Here is a 17,279-nt window from a genome sequence, read left to right on the forward strand (position 1 = left end):
ATTCTGTTCTTGCTCTACTGTGTTACTTTGCCAGCATATTCCATGTGCTAACCCGTTTTCGGGCTGCAACATATAATGTTGCAAACTTTTCAGACGAGGAGTAAGGTTCATTAGGTCGTTGCCGTGCAGCTCAGTTATGCCATTGGAGTTGATGGAGTCACTTTATCTTCCAAGCCTTCCGTTGTTATCGTATTATATGGCCTTAAGCCATATTTATTGTAATAAGTTCTCTTTGGAGACATTCGATGTAATAAGTGTGTGATTGCTACTCTGTTATAAATCCTTGAGTACTGTGTGTGTCAGCATTACCGATCCAGGGATGACACTGAAGCACAAAGACTTGACCGTTTGAGGTCGGGTCGCTACAGATCCATTCTTAGCAACGAATGTCTTGCCTTCATACCTGTGATAGAAGGTGTACCCAACATTCTCTTTTGGGTATCCTATGAAGACACATTTGTCCGATTTGGGTTCGAGCTTATCAGGTTGAAGCTTTTTCACATAAGCATCGCAGCCCCAAACTTTAAGAAATGACAACTTTGGTTTCTTACCAAACCACAGTTCATAAGGCGTCGTCTCAATGAATTTCGATGGTGCCCTATTTAACGTGAATGCAGTTGTCTCTAAAGCATAACCCCAAAATGATAGCGGTAAATCAGTAAGAGACATCATAGATCGCACTATATCCAGTAAAGTACGATTACGACGTTCAGATACACCATTACGCTGTGGTGTTCCGGGTGGCGTGAGTTGCCAAACTATTCCGCATTGTTTCAAATGTAGACCAAACTCGTAACTCAAATATTCTCCTCCACGATCAGATCGTAGAAACTTTATTTTCTTGTTACAATGATTTTCCACTTCACTCTGAAATTCTTTGAACTTTTCAAATGTTTCAGATTTATGCTTCATTAAGTAGATATACCCATATCTGCTCAAATCATCTGTGAAGGTGAGAAAATAATGATACCCGCCGTGAGCCTCAATATTCATCGGACCACATACATCAGTATGTATGATTTCCAATAAATCTGTTGCTCGCTCCATTGTTCCGGAGAACGGCATTTTAGTCATCTTGCCCATGAGGCATGGTTCGCAAGTACCAAGTGATTCCAAAAGTCCATCAGTATGGAGTTTCTTCATGCGCTTTACACCAATATGACCCAAACGGCAGTGCCACAAATAAGTTGCACTATCATTATTAACTTTGCATCTTTGGCTTCAATATTATGAATATGTGTATCACTACGATCGAGATTCAATAAACCATTCACCTTGGGTGTAAGCCCATTGAAGGTTTTATTCATGTAAACAGAACAACAATTATTCTCTGACTTTAAATGAATAACCTTATTTGCAATAAACATGATCAAATCATATTTATGCTTAACGCAAACACCAAATAACATTTATTTAGGTTCAACACTAATCCCGAAAGTATAGGGAGTGTGCGATGATGATCATATTAATCTTGGAACCACTTCCAACACACATCGTCACTTCACCCTTAACTAGTCTCTGTTCATTCTGCAACTCCCGTTTCGAGTTACTAATCTTAGCAACTGAATTAGTATCAAATACTGAGGGGTTGTTATAAACACTAGTAAAGTACACATCAATATCATGTATATCAAATATACCTTTGTTCACTTTGCCATCCTTCTTATCCGCCAAATACTTGGGGCAATTTTGCTTCCAGTGACCAGTCCCTTTGTAGTAGAAGCACTTAGTCTCAGGCTTATGTCTAGACTTGGGCTTCTTCACTTGAGCAGCAACTTGCTTGCCGTTTTTCTTGAAGTTCCCCTTCTTCCCTTTGCCCTTTTCTTGGAACTAGTGATCTTGTCAACCATCAACACTTGATGTTTTTCTTTATTTCTACCTTCGTCGATTTCAGCATCACAAAGAGCTTAGGAATCGTTTCTGTTATCCCTTGCATATTATAGTTCATCATGGAGTTCTAGTAACTTGGTGATCGTGACTAGAGAACTCTGTCAATCACTATCTTATCTGGAAGATTAACTCCCACTTGATTCAAGTGATTGTAGTACTCAGACATTCTGAGCACATGCTCACTAGCTAAGCTATCCTCCTCCATCTTGTAGGAAAAGTATTGTCAGAGGTCTCATACCTCTCGACACGGGCATGAGTATGAAATACCAATTTCAACTCTTAGAAAATCTTATATGTTCCGTGGCGTTCAAAATGTTTTTGAAGTCCCGGTTCTAAGCCGTAAAGCATGGTGCACTAAACTATTAAGTAGTCATCATACCGAGCTTTTTCAAACATTCATAACGTGTGCATCTGCTCCTGCAATAGGTCGGTCACCTAGCAGTGCATCAAGGACATAATTCTTCTGTGCAGCAATGAGGATAATCCTCAGATCACGGATCCAATTTGCATCATTGCTACTAACATCTTTCAACTTTATTTTCTCTAGGTACATATAAAAAATAAATGGGGAGCTACATCGCAAGCTATTGATCTACAACATAGATATGCAAATACTATCGGGACAAAGTTCATGATAAATTAAAGTTCAATTAATAATAATACTTAAGAACTCCCACTTAGATAGACATCCCTCTAATCATCTAAGTGATCACGTGATCCAAATCAACTAAACCATGACCGATCATCACGTGAAATGGAGTAGTTTTCAATGGTGAACATCACTATGTTGATCATATCTACTATATGATTCACGCTCGACCTTTCGGTCTCAGTGTTCCGAGGCCATATCTGCATATGCTAGGCTCGTCAAGTTTAACCCGAGTATTCTGTGTGTGCAAAACTGGCTTGCACCCGTTGTATAAGAACGTTGAGCTTATCACACCCAATCATCACGTGGTGTCTCGGCACGACGAACTTTGGCAACGGTGCATACTTAGGGAGAACACTTGTACCTTGAAATTTAGTGAGAGATCATCTTATAATGCTACCGTCAATCAAGCAGAATAAGATGCATAAAGGATAAACATCACATGCAATCAATATAAGTGATATGATATGGCCATCATCATCTTGTGCCTGTGATCTCCATCTCCAAAGCACCGTCATGATCACCATCGTCACCGGCTTGACACCTTGATCTCCATCGAACCATCGTCATCGTCACGCCAACTATTGCCTCCACGACTATCGCTACCGCTTAGTGATAAAGTAAAGCAATTACATGGCAATTGCATTTCATACAATAAAGCGACAACCATATGGCTCCTGCCAGTTGCCGATAACTCCGTTAAAAAACATGATCATCTCATACAATATAGCATCATGCCTTGACCATATCACATCACAACATGCCCTGCAAAAACAAGTTAGACGTCCTCTACTTTGTTGTTGCAAGTTTTTCGTGGCTGCTACGGGCTGAGCAAGAACCGTTCTTACCTACGAATCAAAACCACAACGATATTTCATCAAGTTAGTGATGTTTTAACCTTCAACAAGGATCGGGCGTAGTCACACTCGGTTCAACTAAAGTTGGAGAAACAGACACCCGCCAGCCACCTGTGTGCAAAGCACGTCGGGAGATCCAGTCTCGCGTAAGCGTACGCATAATGTCGGTCCGGGCCGCTTCATCCAACAATACCGCCGAACCAAAGTATGATATGCTGGTAAGCAGTATGACTTGTATCGCCCACAATTCACTTGTGTTCTACTCGTGCATATAACATCTACGCATAAACCTGGCTCGGATGCCACTGTTGGGAACGTAGTAATTTCAAAAAAAATCCTACGCACATGCAAGATCATGGTGATGTATAGCAACGAGAGGGAGAGTGTCGTCCACGCACCCTCGTAGACTATTAAGCGGAAGCGTTATGACAACGCGGTTGATGTAGTCGTACGTCTTCACGATCGACCGATCCTCGGTACCGAATGTACGGCACCTCCGCGTTCAGCACACGTTCAACTCGATGACGTCCCGCGAACTCACGATCCAGTAGAGCTCGAGGGAGAGTTTCGTCAGAACGATGGCGTGGTGACGATGTTGATGAAGCTACCATCGCAGGGCTTCGCCTAAGCACCGCTACAGTATGACCGAGGTGGATTATGGTGGAGAGGGGGCACCGCACACGGCTGGGAGAGATCAATGATCAACTTGTGTGTTCTAGGGTGCCCCCTGCCCCTGTATATAAAGGAGCAAGGGGGAAGGCCGGCCGGCCCTGTAGGGCGCGCCAGGAGGAGGAGTCCTCCTCCTAGTAGGAGTAACTCCTACTAGGAGGGGGAAAGGAAGGGGGAGAAGGAGAAGGAAAGGGGGGCGCCCCCCCCCCTTCCTAGTCCAATTCAGACCAGAGGCGGAGGGGGCGCGTGGCCTTGCCCTGGCCGGCCCCTCTCTCTCTACACTAGGGCCCAACAAGGCCCATTAGCCCCCGGGGGGTTCCGGTAACCCCTCCAGCACTCCGGTAAAATCCTGATTTCACCCGGAACTCTTCCGATGTCCAAATGTAGGTTTCCAATATATCAATCTTTATGTCTTGACCATTTCGAGACTCCTCGTCATGTCCGTGATCATATCCGGGACTCCAAACTACCTTCGATACATCAAAACATATAAACTCATAATACTGATAGTCACAGAACTTTAAGCGTGCGGACCCTATGAGTTCGAGAACTATGTAGACATGACCGAGACATGTCTCCGGTCAATAACCAATAGCGGAACCTGGATGTTCATATTGGCTCCTACATATTCTACGAAGATCTTTATCGGTCAAACCGCATAATAACATACGTTGTTCCCTTTGTCATCGGTATGTTACTTGCCCGAGATTCGATCGTCGGTATCCCAATACCTAGTTCAATCTCGTTACCGGAAAGTCTCTTTACTCGTTTTGTAATGCACTATCCCGCAACTAACTCATTAGTTGCATTGCTTGCAAAGCTTATAGTGATGTGCATTACCGAGAGGGCCCAGAGATACCTCTCCGACAATCGGAGTGACAAATCCTATTCTTGATCTATGCCAACTCAACAAGTACCATCGGAGACACCTGTAGAGCACCTTTATAATCACCCAGTTATGTTGTGACATTTGGTAGCACACAAAGTGTTCCTCCGGTATTCGGGAGTTGCATAATCTCATAGTCATAGGAACATGTATAAGTCATGAAGAAAGCAATAGCAGTAAACTAAACAATCGAGTGCTAAGCTAACGGAATGGGTCAAGTCAATCACATCATTCTCCTAATGATGTGATCCCGTTAATCAAATGACAACTCATGTCTATGGTTAGGAAACTCAACCATCTTTGATCAACGAGCTAGTCAAGTAGAGGCATACTAGTGACGCTCTGTTTGTCTATATATTCACACATGTAGTAAGTTTCCGGTTAATAAAATTCTAGCATGAATAATAAACATTTATCATGATATAAGGAAATATAAATAACAACTTTATTATTGCCTCTAGGGCATATTTTCTTCATTATTTTGCCGATAATCCCGTGTACCCCGAGTCGTACTTTTGGCACCGGTTTAGGATGAGCACCGAGTTATTCAGGCGCATTGCAGAGAAACTAGCGAGCCATGACCGTTTTTAAGCAAAGGAGGAATGCTGCCGGAGAGCTTAGGCATAGCACCTTTCAGAAGGTGACAGCCGCTTTTGCATATGTTGGCATACGGTATTCCCGCTGATCTAGTTGATGACCACTTGGCCATGGGTGAGAGTCAAGCCATCATGTGTGTCAAGCGCTTCACAGTCAGAATTGTGCAAGTGTTTGGCCAGGAGTATTTGAGATCTTCCAATGCTGAAGACGCCACATGGCTATTGGAGATGAACAAAGCTCGCGGCTTCCCAGGTATGCTTGGCTCAATAGATTGCATGCATTAGAATTGGAAGAATTGTCCTAAGGCATGGCATGGCCAATTCCATGGCCAAAAAAGGGTTCCACTATAATCCTTGAAGTGGTGGCCGATCAAGAGACTCGGATTTGGCATGTTTTTTTGGAATGCCTGGATCTTTGAATGATATCAACCTTGTTAATCGGTCACCACTGATGAATAAGATTGCAAATAGTGAACTGCCACCAGTGCAGTTTGTAGCAAATGACCATACATACAACTATGACTACTATCTTGCAGATGGCATCTACTCAAAGTGGCAAACATTTGTGAAGCCATTGAAAAACCGGAAGGTAAGAAAAATCTTGATTTCCACAATGCTCGGACGGCGGCTAGAAAAGACATGGAGAGAGATTTTGGGATTTTGCAAGCCCAATTTGCTATTGTGAGAGGACCGGCTAGATTTTGAGATCAAAAGATGCTTTGGTACATCATGCACGCTTGTGTGATCATGCACAACATGATCGTCGGTGGCTAAGATTTAGACTACTCTCAGTACGAGCTCTTGAGACATCTCGTGCGAGTGCGGCGGAGGGCTGCCAGGGTGGCCCGTTTTGTTGCCTCCTATCATGCCATTCGACGTGCCGAAACGCATGATGATCTTCAGAAGGATCTCATCAAGGAGTGGTCGGCATGGAATGGCCGACAAAGAGCATCATGATTTGTCCGTTTGATATTGTATTGTTGAACTATTTGTTCTATTGCAAGATAAACTATTTATTCGAGTTGTAATAATAAAATTGAACTATTTATTGTTGATTTATTTTGTTTGTGTTTGATCTTCTTGGTTGTGTTTGGAGTGCATATGTTGTTTGTGCGAGAGCGCGCGTACAGTTTTTTTACAGCGCCTGCTGAAGCGGCTCGCACGCGTTGAACTTTGCAGCGGTCGCTGGAGCAAGCACTCCACGCCGTGCAAAAACTCGCGATGTTTTTTAGCGCGCGGTGCACGGCTATTGAAGATGCTCCAAGGGGTTGTTTAGATAGCTAGATTATAGAGAACTAGTTTCCCTTAAACTTGATTTCTGGTGTAACAACCCAAAACATTGTTTGGATTATCTAACTAACTAGCGGGTATACTAAACCGAGTTTTCCAAAAGCCCAAAAAACGTGTTTATACAAAAACGACCAATAGACGTTTTTATATAAACGGATTTTCTATACGCACCAAGAGATCAACGAAGTCCCAGGCGCAGATCGTGGTAAACTACGCAGGCCGTGACAACAGCTTGCCGATCTCGGCCAGGCACCCAGAAGCAAGTTGCGATGCTCCACCTAGCCCAGCGCCTCCATGGCGGACATGGACTTCGGCCGGCTGCCGCCTCCATGGTGGACGTGGACTTCACAACCACCTCCGTCGTCGATATGCAGATACTCCAGCTTGTAGGTCATCGTCCCGCCTCCCTAACATGTGCGTTGTGCTCTGTTGTTACCGGCGAATCAATCCAGCAGCTAGGTGTCACATGCATGTCTGGCATGAGAATCAATCAAGGCGATTTACTCCGTTTACTTGTGTCTTGCCATATGCGAGCTACATGTACGTGCATCTTCACGGCGGAAAGAATTCATCACCGGAGCAACGTTAGATGGGAACCTGGACCAACATGCATGACACCGGCTAGCGAAGCAGATCACAATCAGGCGATAAGCGTGATCACCCCGGCGGCCACGCTGAAAACCACGAACCTCCACCGGAGAGCTGTTTACGGTGTGGTTGTCTGCCACTATGCATGTAGGTGCCAAGAGCGAACCGAAGCACTCCACCTCCATGAATTGTTTTCTCCCAAAGCGAAGAACTCAAAATCCCGTTTTTCTACTTTCGCGTCCAAACAAGGTATTGTATGTACTGACCTTAACAGAATAACTAACCAAAACTGGTTTTCTTAAAAATCCTCCAAAAACTTGTTTTCTAAAATCTCACATCTAATTCCCTGTATCCAAACAACCACTAAATGTTTTCCCTAGTCTAATCCATACCTGTCAAGGATACAATTTTTTTCCATACCCGTCACCCGACAGGGTATATGGGTACCCGCGGGTAAAAATACCCGCGTTTACAACACATCAATTGAGTAGAAAATAGTTATAAAAAGCAACATATAATCAAAAATTATTCATAGCAACACATTTTAAATAACAATGTACAACAACATATTGAAACAAAAACACATTCTCATAAACAAAAATACTTTCCTATAAAGTGACACATAAAAATATTAAACAACAACACATAATCATAAATAACAACACATATGCATACACTTTAAGTTCATAAAATCATGATAAATCATAGAGATAATTTGACTACATATTAGAGTTTTTACCTGGCGTGATTAGGAGGGAAAATTAATACATTAGGATATTAACGGAAACCCACTTGTCAGCATTTTAGATGGGTATATGGGTACGCGGGCATGGGTTATACGATTCCATACCCGTACCCTCTCTACCCGATGGTGTAATATTTTCCTATTTAAGTATCCATGGGTAAATTTTTATCTCATACCCTTATCTTAATAGGGTTTTTACCCGCAGGGTACGCGGTTAATGGGTACCCGTTGCCATCCCTAGATGGGTGATGGGTAAGTTCAGGATGGACGGGTAAGGGTACGTGGTAGCTCCGCCCGTACCCATAACCTGCGGGTGCCATTCCCTACTAATGGGCACTTTGCTAATAAGCAGTAGTTTTTTTTTTCCAGGCCGAGGATCCGTAGGTTACGTCAGCTATGAGCTAGATCTGTCCTAAACATCCGGCCCACGAGCGACTTTGTAAGGCTTCGGAATGGGCCCCGATTTGTAGGATCGATCTATCACGACGATTAGCCAGCATCATCAGCCCGGACCACCGCAGCCTCAGGTCGCCCACGTTGCCCTTCTCCTCCCCACTCGCCGCACGACTGCACCAACCGAGACCAGAGGGGAATGGCGATGGCGGCGGCGAGGAGAGCCCTCCTGAACCACCTCCGCGTGCCGGTGGCGCGCCCCGCGGTCGCAGCGGGAAGCGTCCCCGTCGCCAGGCTCCTGTCTTCCACCTCGGAGGTGGAGAAGGGCTCGTTCCTCGACAAGGGCGAGGTCGCCGACCGCGTCGTCTCCGTCATCAAGAACTTCCAGAAGATCGAGCCCTCCAAGGTAAGCGCGTCCCTCGTGCGCTTGCGCGTCCCTGTACTTTTGGTGGAAGGATTCGGATCTCGTACCGTGTAGGCATGCATATAGGGTTTTGGCTCCCATCGCTGGTCTGTTGCCTCGTGTTATCGAGTGGACTGGATCGTCCAAGAAGATCTGGGCGTAAATTAGAGACGATTACGAAGTTATAGGTGATTTAAAAGTTGTAGGCTTCGCAAATCGTGCATTTTGGGTAGGCTGGAAGGGAAAGGGAGACTATGGTGTCTTTTCTATTTTCTTGACGATTAGATAAGATAGTTTAGGAAAAATGATTTGGGTACATATCTGATTATTGACTGATTTGGTCCTCAGTGGACATTGAGCACCTCTACGATGGTCTAATTCCGCATTGATGTGTGCGGATTAACTAGGCGATTATATGCCTTTAGTGCAAAAATTCACTATTAGTACAATGTTGACTCTGTTTTCTAAAGTTGTTTCTTCTAGTTCCGCATTTAAATTTTATTTCCCCGTTTCTGTTATCTAATTTTGGAACTAGTGGACAGTTTCCCATGACTGTCAGGAGTATACCTTCAGTATCCTATTTGAAATTAGGTCAATATATTATCGATGATCTTCTTTATTTTGAACCAGTTTTTCTTCCTAGAACCGAATTTGGGTACATGTCTGGTTATTGACTGATTTGGTCCGCAGTAGACATTGAGCACCTCTATAAACTATAATGGTATAGTTCTGCATCAATATGTGCAGATTAACTCGGTGATTCTATGCCTTAGTGCAAAAGTTCACTATTAGTACAATGTTAACTCTGTTTTCTTCGGTTGTCTCTTCTAGTTCCATGTTTAAATTTTATTTCCCCGTTTCTGTTACCTAATTTTTGAAGTAGCGGACATCTTGTTAATATACATCCCATGACCGTCAAGTGGCCAAATGTTCTTTTTCTCTACTGTGTGTTCAGTAATAGACCTTTAGTTTCCTATTTGAAATTAGGTCAATGTGTTATCAACGAACTTTGTTATTTTGAACCAGTTTTTCTTCCTAGAACCTAATTTGTTTTGTATATATGTCTATCTGAAATTAGTTTAATGTATGCGTGCCGGGTAGTTATATTGGTAATATTGTTTGATTTTGTTTTGTGTATATGACTGTCAGTGGACAAATTTTCATTTACTCTACCATGTGTTAAGTAATAGACCTTTAGTTTTTTATATATGTCTATCTGAAATTAGTTTAATGTGTGTGTGCTGGGTAATTATATTGGTAATATTCTGTGATCTTGTTTTGTATGCATGACTTTCAATTGGGCAAATGTTCATTTATTCTACCACGTGTTAAGTAATAGACCTTTACTTTCCTATTTGAAATTAGGTCAATATATTATTGACAAACTTTGTTATTTTGAACCAGTTTTTCTTCGTAGAACCGTTTTTTTGTATGTCTGATCTGAAATTAATTTAATGTATGTGTGCTGGGTAGTTATATTTGTAACATTGCTTGATATTGTTGTCCTTGTCTTATTGCATAGATATTATTTCAGCTATCTGTTATGTGCTTTGTGGATATTTTACTATTTATTGTGGTAATTAAGTTTGCTGATTTTGTTAAGTGTTTTAGCATCAATTTGTGGTGTGAATTGGACAAAGCTCGGTATGGGGAAAATAATTGCAATGCTGATGGGCTCAGATGGATGACATTAATCAAATGCTACTGCTAAGTTCATACTCTGTTACAAAAAATTGCATGGCGTGTTGGCGTGTTGCTACCTTTCTGTTTGTTTTTTTCACTCCTTTGAGTTTGCCAGGCTGAGGTTAAGCATGCTAACTAAAACTTATATACAAGTTGAGCAGTTTTAATCAAGCTTAGCATAGTTGAACTAATCATGAGTGCGCTGTATAGGGTCATTGCAAGCCATCGCTTTGGGTCTAATGGTGACTAGACCTGACAGGTAGGTCAAAACTGTGCCAAAGTTGGCCACTGGTCAGTACTGGATACTCTGTGCTATGCCTACAAGTGTCTTTTGTAGAGCTGTGAAAGAAATAAGTGCTGAATTTTCATTCTTACTGTCAAGAATTTAAGACAGCAATTTGTGCGGTCGATTGCCTGCACGCCAGCACTTTCTGTTCAGTATCTGCAAGACATTTTATGTTTAATTGTTTTATAGTTGCTGTGGCACTTCTGTTGTCCATCTATATTTGCATTGGTTCTCTCTACACTTAACTTGAATCACATGTGTAGTGTTGTTTCTCACCTTTTGTAATGTCTGTTATCTGAAGATTAGTTGATTGATAGGAGTACTATGCAGATGCTTTAAACTGCCCTTAATCCGCTCTAATACCCTGCTAAATCATGCAGGTGACCCCTAATGCGCATTTCCAGAAGGACCTCGGGCTGGACAGCCTGGACACTGTCGAGATCGTCATGGCCTTTGAGGAAGAATTCAGCTTCGAGATCCCCGACAATGAGGCAGAGAAGATCGATTCCATCAAGTCGGCAGTCGACTTCATTGCCTCGCATCCTCAAGCAAAGTAAGATTTGCTTGCAGCGGTTTCTTGGTTCCCCCCTTTGACACACATTGTCTCCAGAAGGAATGCTCCCCGAAAAGGACCTGTCTTTTCCCAGTAGGTGAATGATCCTAGTTTGCTCCGTTGATTTTTGTGCTCTCTGGTAGCAAGTCTTTGTTCTCTCCTTCCGTCTGTTGCAATAAATAATGATACACCAGTTGGTTGTGGATCTATGATTCTATTAGCTGGGGATGACAGCAGCCAAAGTTATGATACTGGTTGTGCACCTGTGCCATATGACACCAACTCAGTACGAATGATCTGAATCTGCGACGACGGAAGATTGGTATGCGTCAGGTGCCACGGGATTTGTTCGGTTTGGCGCGGCCGGATGGCAGCCTGGGCTCCTCCAGCTCGTTGGGGTGCGCCTTGCTCGCTGCTGTCGGCGGCCGGTAGCTGGGTCCTGTGGCAGTGCAACTGCGGGAGGACGCTGGATCTGGTAGGCCGGCTGGATCTGGCCTGTCGTCTGACGGGGAGGTGTGATGCTGGTGGGTCTTCGATGCTGCCGGCGCGGTGGCTCTGCGAGAGGTGGGTGGGCCAGCGGTGGTGCAGTGCGTGGGGTGGCGGTGGTGGGTAAGCTCCGGGCGAAAGCTTGTCTGGTCTTGCCGGACGGTAACGGCGGCATCCGTGGACGTTGTCTCACCTCTTGGGAGGCGCTGTTGTGGAGACCCGTATCCTTCGCAACCTTTGGATCGTGCTCTTCGGGTGAAAATCTAAGGCGGATCATGCTCTTCGTTTGAAAATCTAAGGCCTGGCTGGGTCGGGCGACAACATCGTCATCATCGCTTTTCTCTTTGGGTGTTGCCTTGAAGAGTATTAGATCCCATTGGTGTGCTCCATGGGCTGGACGCTCGCAACACTGTGGTCGGCAGATGCGCGCCTGACAATGTGGATGTCTTCTGCGGCCTCTTGTGTGGTAACGATGGCGGCTTCAGATGGAGCAGGGTTGCATCTGAGTTTTGGTAGTCGGTCTCATCCCGCGTGTTTGAGGGGTCGTAGGGCTTCACTTTGTCCTTTTCGAGTCGGAGCTGCTGAGGAGGGCCCTTGTAGCGACGATGACACGAGATGGGTGGTCGGTTTCGGTGCTGGCTCGAAGTAGTCCCAACGCTTTTCTCATGTGATGCTTGTCGACAGAGTCAGAGCTGTCTGGTTGCCGGCGTGTGTGGTTGACTATTTGGTATCGGCCGGCACAAGCCTCGTCACTTGTTTGCGGTGAGAGCACATCGGTGGTCGTCGATGATGAAGTTGCAGTCGCCCTTGCGGAGGTGTGATGACGATGGCACCAGGTTGAAACCTCAACAATGTGCGCGCGTTTTTGTGTGGGTTACAAGGTCGCCCTGCATGCCTTTTTTTGCGGGCGTTTCACTGGTGTTGCTGATGCGTTTGGTCTCTACCGTGATGCCACTTTCTCTCTACCCTGAAAATTAGGGAGGGCAGTTTGGTTAGCGGGACGTCGACAGAGTCGGAGCTGTCTAGTCGCCGGCGTGTGTGGTTGACTATTTGGTATCGGCCGGCGCAGGCCTCGTCACTTGTTTGCGGTGAGAGCACATCGGTGGTCGTCGATGATGAAGTTGTAGTCACCCTTGCGGAGGTGTGATGAAGATGGCACCGGGTTGAAACCTCAACAATGTGCGCGCGTTTTTGTGTGGGTTACAAGGCCGCCCTGCGTGCCTTTTTTTTGCGGGCGTTTCACTGGTGTTGCTGATGCGTTTGGTCTCTACCGTGATGCCACTTTCTCTCTACCCTGAAAATCAGGGAGGGCAGTTTGGTTAGCGGGATGTCGACAGAGTCGGAGCTGTCTGGTCGCCGGCGTGTGTGGTTGACTATTTGGTATCGACCAGCGGAGGCCTCGTCACTTGTTTGCGGTGAGAGCACATCGGTGGTCGTCGATGATGAAGTTGCAGTCACCCTTGTGGAGGTGTGATGACGATGGCACCGGGTTGAAACCTCAACAATGTGTGCGCGTTTTTGTGTGGGTTACAAGGCCGCCCTGCGTGCCTTTTTTTGCGGGCGTTTCACTCGTGTTGCCGATGCGTTTGGTCTCTACCGTGATGCCACTTTCTCTCTACCCTGAAAAATCAAGGAGGGCAGTTTGGTTAGCGGGAAGTGGATTTACGTAAGGTTTCGTAAACTCATATGTAGGTGTGTCTTTTTTTTTAGCATCAGTACAGACACAAGCGCTCATATGCATGCGCATACATTCACCCCTATGAACGCACACACGCACACCCTACCCCTATAAGCACCTCCGAGAAACTGAGCTGGCGTATCATCTTGAGATTGACGAAGCCACCGTAGGCGCCTCGTCGTCGACGGGAACGTCTCCTTTCACTAAAAGCGCATCGCGCGGAAATTCTGAAATAAATCCAAGAATAATGCAAGCACCAGGGTTTGAACTCTGGTGAGTTGAGGATACCACTGTCCATCTAACCCTCTCAACCACAGGTTGGTTGGTTCGCATAGGTAGGTGTGGCTGCATTATTGCCTTTATATGGTACTTGTGCGTACTGGCCCACGATCGTTCTGTTGTTGGTTCCGTCGTCGCTGATATCAACCAAGCTGGCTGCTCCGGGATTCTCATTTTCGTGGTTGTATGACTTTGTTGTTTAGTCAAATAAAACTTTGTTCTTTAGTCGATAAAGTGCCAACGTCACGCGTTATTTGTAGACCAAAAAGCCACCGGCGCAAAACCGTGTCCGCCGGGTGAAGGGTAAGGTGTAGATCGACCCTTCCACCACGAGGTCCTCAAAATCTGAAGGGTAGTTTTGGAGGGTGGTGTTCTTTTCATTTTCGCTGGGCTGGTTCACACAAGAAAAGCCTCGAATTCCTCCGGGAGTCATGGCGGCGTCCCGACGGCGCACGTCGGCGGAGTTCCAAGGGAATGGCAGCCTAATGCCGCCGTCGGCGAACGCGATCGCTTCTCCCCGCGGCGGTGGCGCGCCCAGCCGGGAGGAGCACGCGAACGGCGGCGGCCCGGCGCTCAGCAGCGTACTCTCAGCCACCGAGGTCACCGGCAGGAGGCGGCCGGCGGGGCGCATGCCACTATGGCGACTCGGCATGTTCGCCTCCCTCGCACTGAATGCCGCCGCACTCGCGCTCCTACTCCCCCGGTACATCGTCAGCCACCCGCACCATCCCGGTGTCGTCTCTCTTGATCAGCAACACCACGCCTGCGCCCCGCAGCCGGGCACCAGCGGCGCGGCGGCGAGTGCGCCATCGACCGGGAAGCCGGCAGTGACTTCCAATTCTGTTATTCATCTGGACCAGTAAGCCCCTGTTCCTTCAATTTTTCTCCGTAGTAAATTCTTGCATTAAAATATCTGTAATCTGAAAAGCCGGCGAGGGGTGTTCTTCCCGCCGGAGCGTGTCCTTGTTCAGTGTCAGACAATGTCATGGAGGGAGGCCATCCCATTTTACAAGCGCGTTTGACTGACATTCGTTCTGTCGGCTGCAGCGGGGACCCGACCATGTTTGAGGCCTTCTGGAGGGAGACCGGCGACGCGGCGGAGCTCGTCGTTCCGGGGTGGCAAACGATGTCCTACTTCTCGGACGTCAGTAACGTGTGCTGGTTCATGGAGCCTGATTTCGACCAGCAGGTGCGCCGCCTCCACCGCACGGTCGGCAACGCCGCCGTGGACGGCTACCACGTCCTCGTCGGCACCGGCTCCACGCAGCTCCTCATGGCGGCGCTCTACGCCCTGTCGCCAGCGGATGCCGTCCAGCCCACCAGCGTCGTCTCCACGGCGCCCTACTACTCGGTAAGTGCGATATTACAAAAAAAAAAAAAAAATCCTCTCAGGTTCAGACCGTTAGTTGCTCCCTAAGTTTACATAAAAAGTCAATCTTGATCTGATCATGGATCATGGATGCAGTGGTATCCTGCCGTGACGGACTTCCTCCGGTCCGGGTTGTTCCGCTGGGCCGGCGACGCAAGCTCGTTCATCGGCGACGCCTACATCGAGCTGGTGTGCTCCCCGAACAACCCCGATGGCGCCATCCGCGACGCCGTGCTGGGCTCCGGTGGCTCCGGGAAGGCGGTCCATGACCTTGCCTACTACTGGCCGCAGTACACCCCGATCACTCGCCGGGCCGACCATGACATCATGCTCTTCACCATGTCCAAGAGCACCGGGCACGCCGGCACGAGGATCGGGTAAGTGTCCGTCGCTCGCTGCAACTTCATCTCAGACAAGAAGAAGTCTGAACTGCCGAACCTGAAACGAAAAGCGATGCTTCTGCAGGTGGGCATTGGTGAAGGACCGGGAGGTGGCGCGGAGGATGACCAAGTTCGTGGAGCTCAACACCGTCAGCGTGTCCAAGGACTCGCAGCTGCGCGCCGCCAAGGTGCTCAGGGCGGTCTCCGACGGGTACGACGGCGGCGCCTCGGCCTCGCGTCACCGGCTGTTCGACTTCGGGCGGCGCAAGATGGCGGAGCGCTGGAGGATGCTGCGCGAGGCCGCCGCCGCGTCCGGCATCTTCAGCCTGCCCGAGGAGACCTCCGGCCGCTGCAACTTCGCCAACGAGACGGCCGCCAATAACCCTGGTACGTAGCACGGTCACACCATGGCATAGCGTCTCGCGTGCTCTCAGCTCTCGGTCGCTCACCTCGCGCCATTGTTTGATGATCTCTTTCTGCAGCGTTCGCGTGGCTGCGGTGCGACAGGGAGGACGTGGAGGATTGCGCGGGGTTCCTCCGCGGCCACAAGATCGTGACGAGGAGCGGGAACCAGTTCGGCGCGGGCCCGAGGTACGTCCGGGTCAGCATGCTCGACAGGGACGACGCCTACGACATCTTCATCAGGCGCCTCGCCTCACTCAAATGACAAATCGAGACCGACGGCGGCGCGTGGAGGCTTCGCTCGTCGGGCTCCCTCGTTCGTCATGCGTGCCGGTGATGAGGCTGAGCATCGGGCGAAATGAAAAAGTAGCAGTACCGGTTTCTGCCGGGTAGGTGGATGCCGTTGGATGTTTCCGAGATTTGCACAACTCTGTGCCGTAGTCAACTTAGATTCTACGCTCCGTTATGTATCAGTACATCTTCCATACCGTATGAGCACGATTGTGTACACGCACGTACACAATGCGCGTCTGGCCCACAAATTCAATTCGCCAGCAGACATTAATGTACTCCCACTACATCCCTAAACAATCTTCTCCGGCTAGTCCTCTCTTGTGCGAGTCCGCTGCTGCCAGAGTTCTTCAAGATCGTGGATCCTGTTCGGAGAAAATGAGCTAGAATCCTCCAAATCTTTGAATCGGCCAACGAGTGTTACTGTTCTACAGAGAAAACTCCTTCGTTTGTGAGTTCTATCCTCGTCTATTTTCAGGCTTGCACTAGATTCAGTTTTCTATATCCGCCTTGATTTACGAATGCATCTTAAATGGATTTGAGTTGGTACCTCCGCATCTTAGTATCAGCCTTGGAGAGTATGTTAAAACCGAACTAACGGGAATCCTAGTTAAGCGTATGTAGTCGATGAAGTAAATCCGAGATGGTTTCATTTGCATGTTCCATTGGGATACCATTATTGTTTTAATACTGAATCAGTTCTGTTTTTTCTGTTATAGCCTTTGACGCGAATCTGACGATTCAGAAATGGCCAAGTTTACAATGCATTACATAGTGGCATTTTATTGATAACTGGAATGGAGAAAATGCCTTTAGCCAATGAGCTAATTATATAGACATCTCCTTGTTTTCATAAGGTGTGCACTGTGCTTAGACAACCCATTGTTGTTGAAGACTCATGTAGGA

The 17,279-nt window shown here is 47.0% G+C and overlaps 2 protein-coding genes across 2 annotated transcripts; both read left to right on the forward strand.

Moving 5' to 3' along the window:
• The first annotated feature begins 8,624 nt into the window (after window positions 1-8,624).
• LOC123053445 (acyl carrier protein 2, mitochondrial) lies at window positions 8,625-11,739 on the forward strand. The gene is made up of 2 exons (XM_044476929.1): window positions 8,625-8,969; window positions 11,316-11,739. The coding sequence occupies exons 1-2, from the start codon at window positions 8,763-8,765 to the stop codon at window positions 11,490-11,492; spliced, it is 384 nt and encodes a 127-aa protein (XP_044332864.1). The 5' UTR covers window positions 8,625-8,762; the 3' UTR covers window positions 11,493-11,739.
• A 2,488-nt stretch (window positions 11,740-14,227) lies between these two features.
• Window positions 14,228-16,702, forward strand: LOC123053434 (tryptophan aminotransferase-related protein 2). Its single transcript, XM_044476918.1, has 5 exons — window positions 14,228-14,790; window positions 14,979-15,282; window positions 15,397-15,677; window positions 15,766-16,067; window positions 16,163-16,702. Exons 1-5 carry the CDS (start codon window positions 14,363-14,365, stop codon window positions 16,345-16,347), a joined length of 1,500 nt encoding a protein of 499 aa, XP_044332853.1. The 5' UTR covers window positions 14,228-14,362; the 3' UTR covers window positions 16,348-16,702.
• Window positions 16,703-17,279: the final 577 nt, after the last annotated feature.

This window comes from Triticum aestivum, chromosome 1A (genome assembly GCF_018294505.1).
Source record: "Triticum aestivum cultivar Chinese Spring chromosome 1A, IWGSC CS RefSeq v2.1, whole genome shotgun sequence".
In the NCBI taxonomy this organism is placed as follows: domain Eukaryota; kingdom Viridiplantae; phylum Streptophyta; class Magnoliopsida; order Poales; family Poaceae; genus Triticum; species Triticum aestivum.

Excerpts from the sequence above, each read along its gene's own strand:
- LOC123053445 (XM_044476929.1), top strand. The coding sequence starts at position 8,763 with ATGGCGATGGCGGCGGCGAGGAGAGCCCTCCTGAACCACCTCCGCGTG. Across the intron at positions 8,970-11,315 it reads AGAAGATCGAGCCCTCCAAG|GTGACCCCTAATGCGCATTT; the intron begins GTAAGCGCGTCC and ends TAAATCATGCAG.
- LOC123053434 (XM_044476918.1), top strand. The coding sequence starts at position 14,363 with ATGGCGGCGTCCCGACGGCGCACGTCGGCGGAGTTCCAAGGGAATGGC. Across the intron at positions 15,283-15,396 it reads CCACGGCGCCCTACTACTCG|TGGTATCCTGCCGTGACGGA; the intron begins GTAAGTGCGATA and ends TCATGGATGCAG. Across the intron at positions 15,678-15,765 it reads CACGCCGGCACGAGGATCGG|GTGGGCATTGGTGAAGGACC; the intron begins GTAAGTGTCCGT and ends ATGCTTCTGCAG.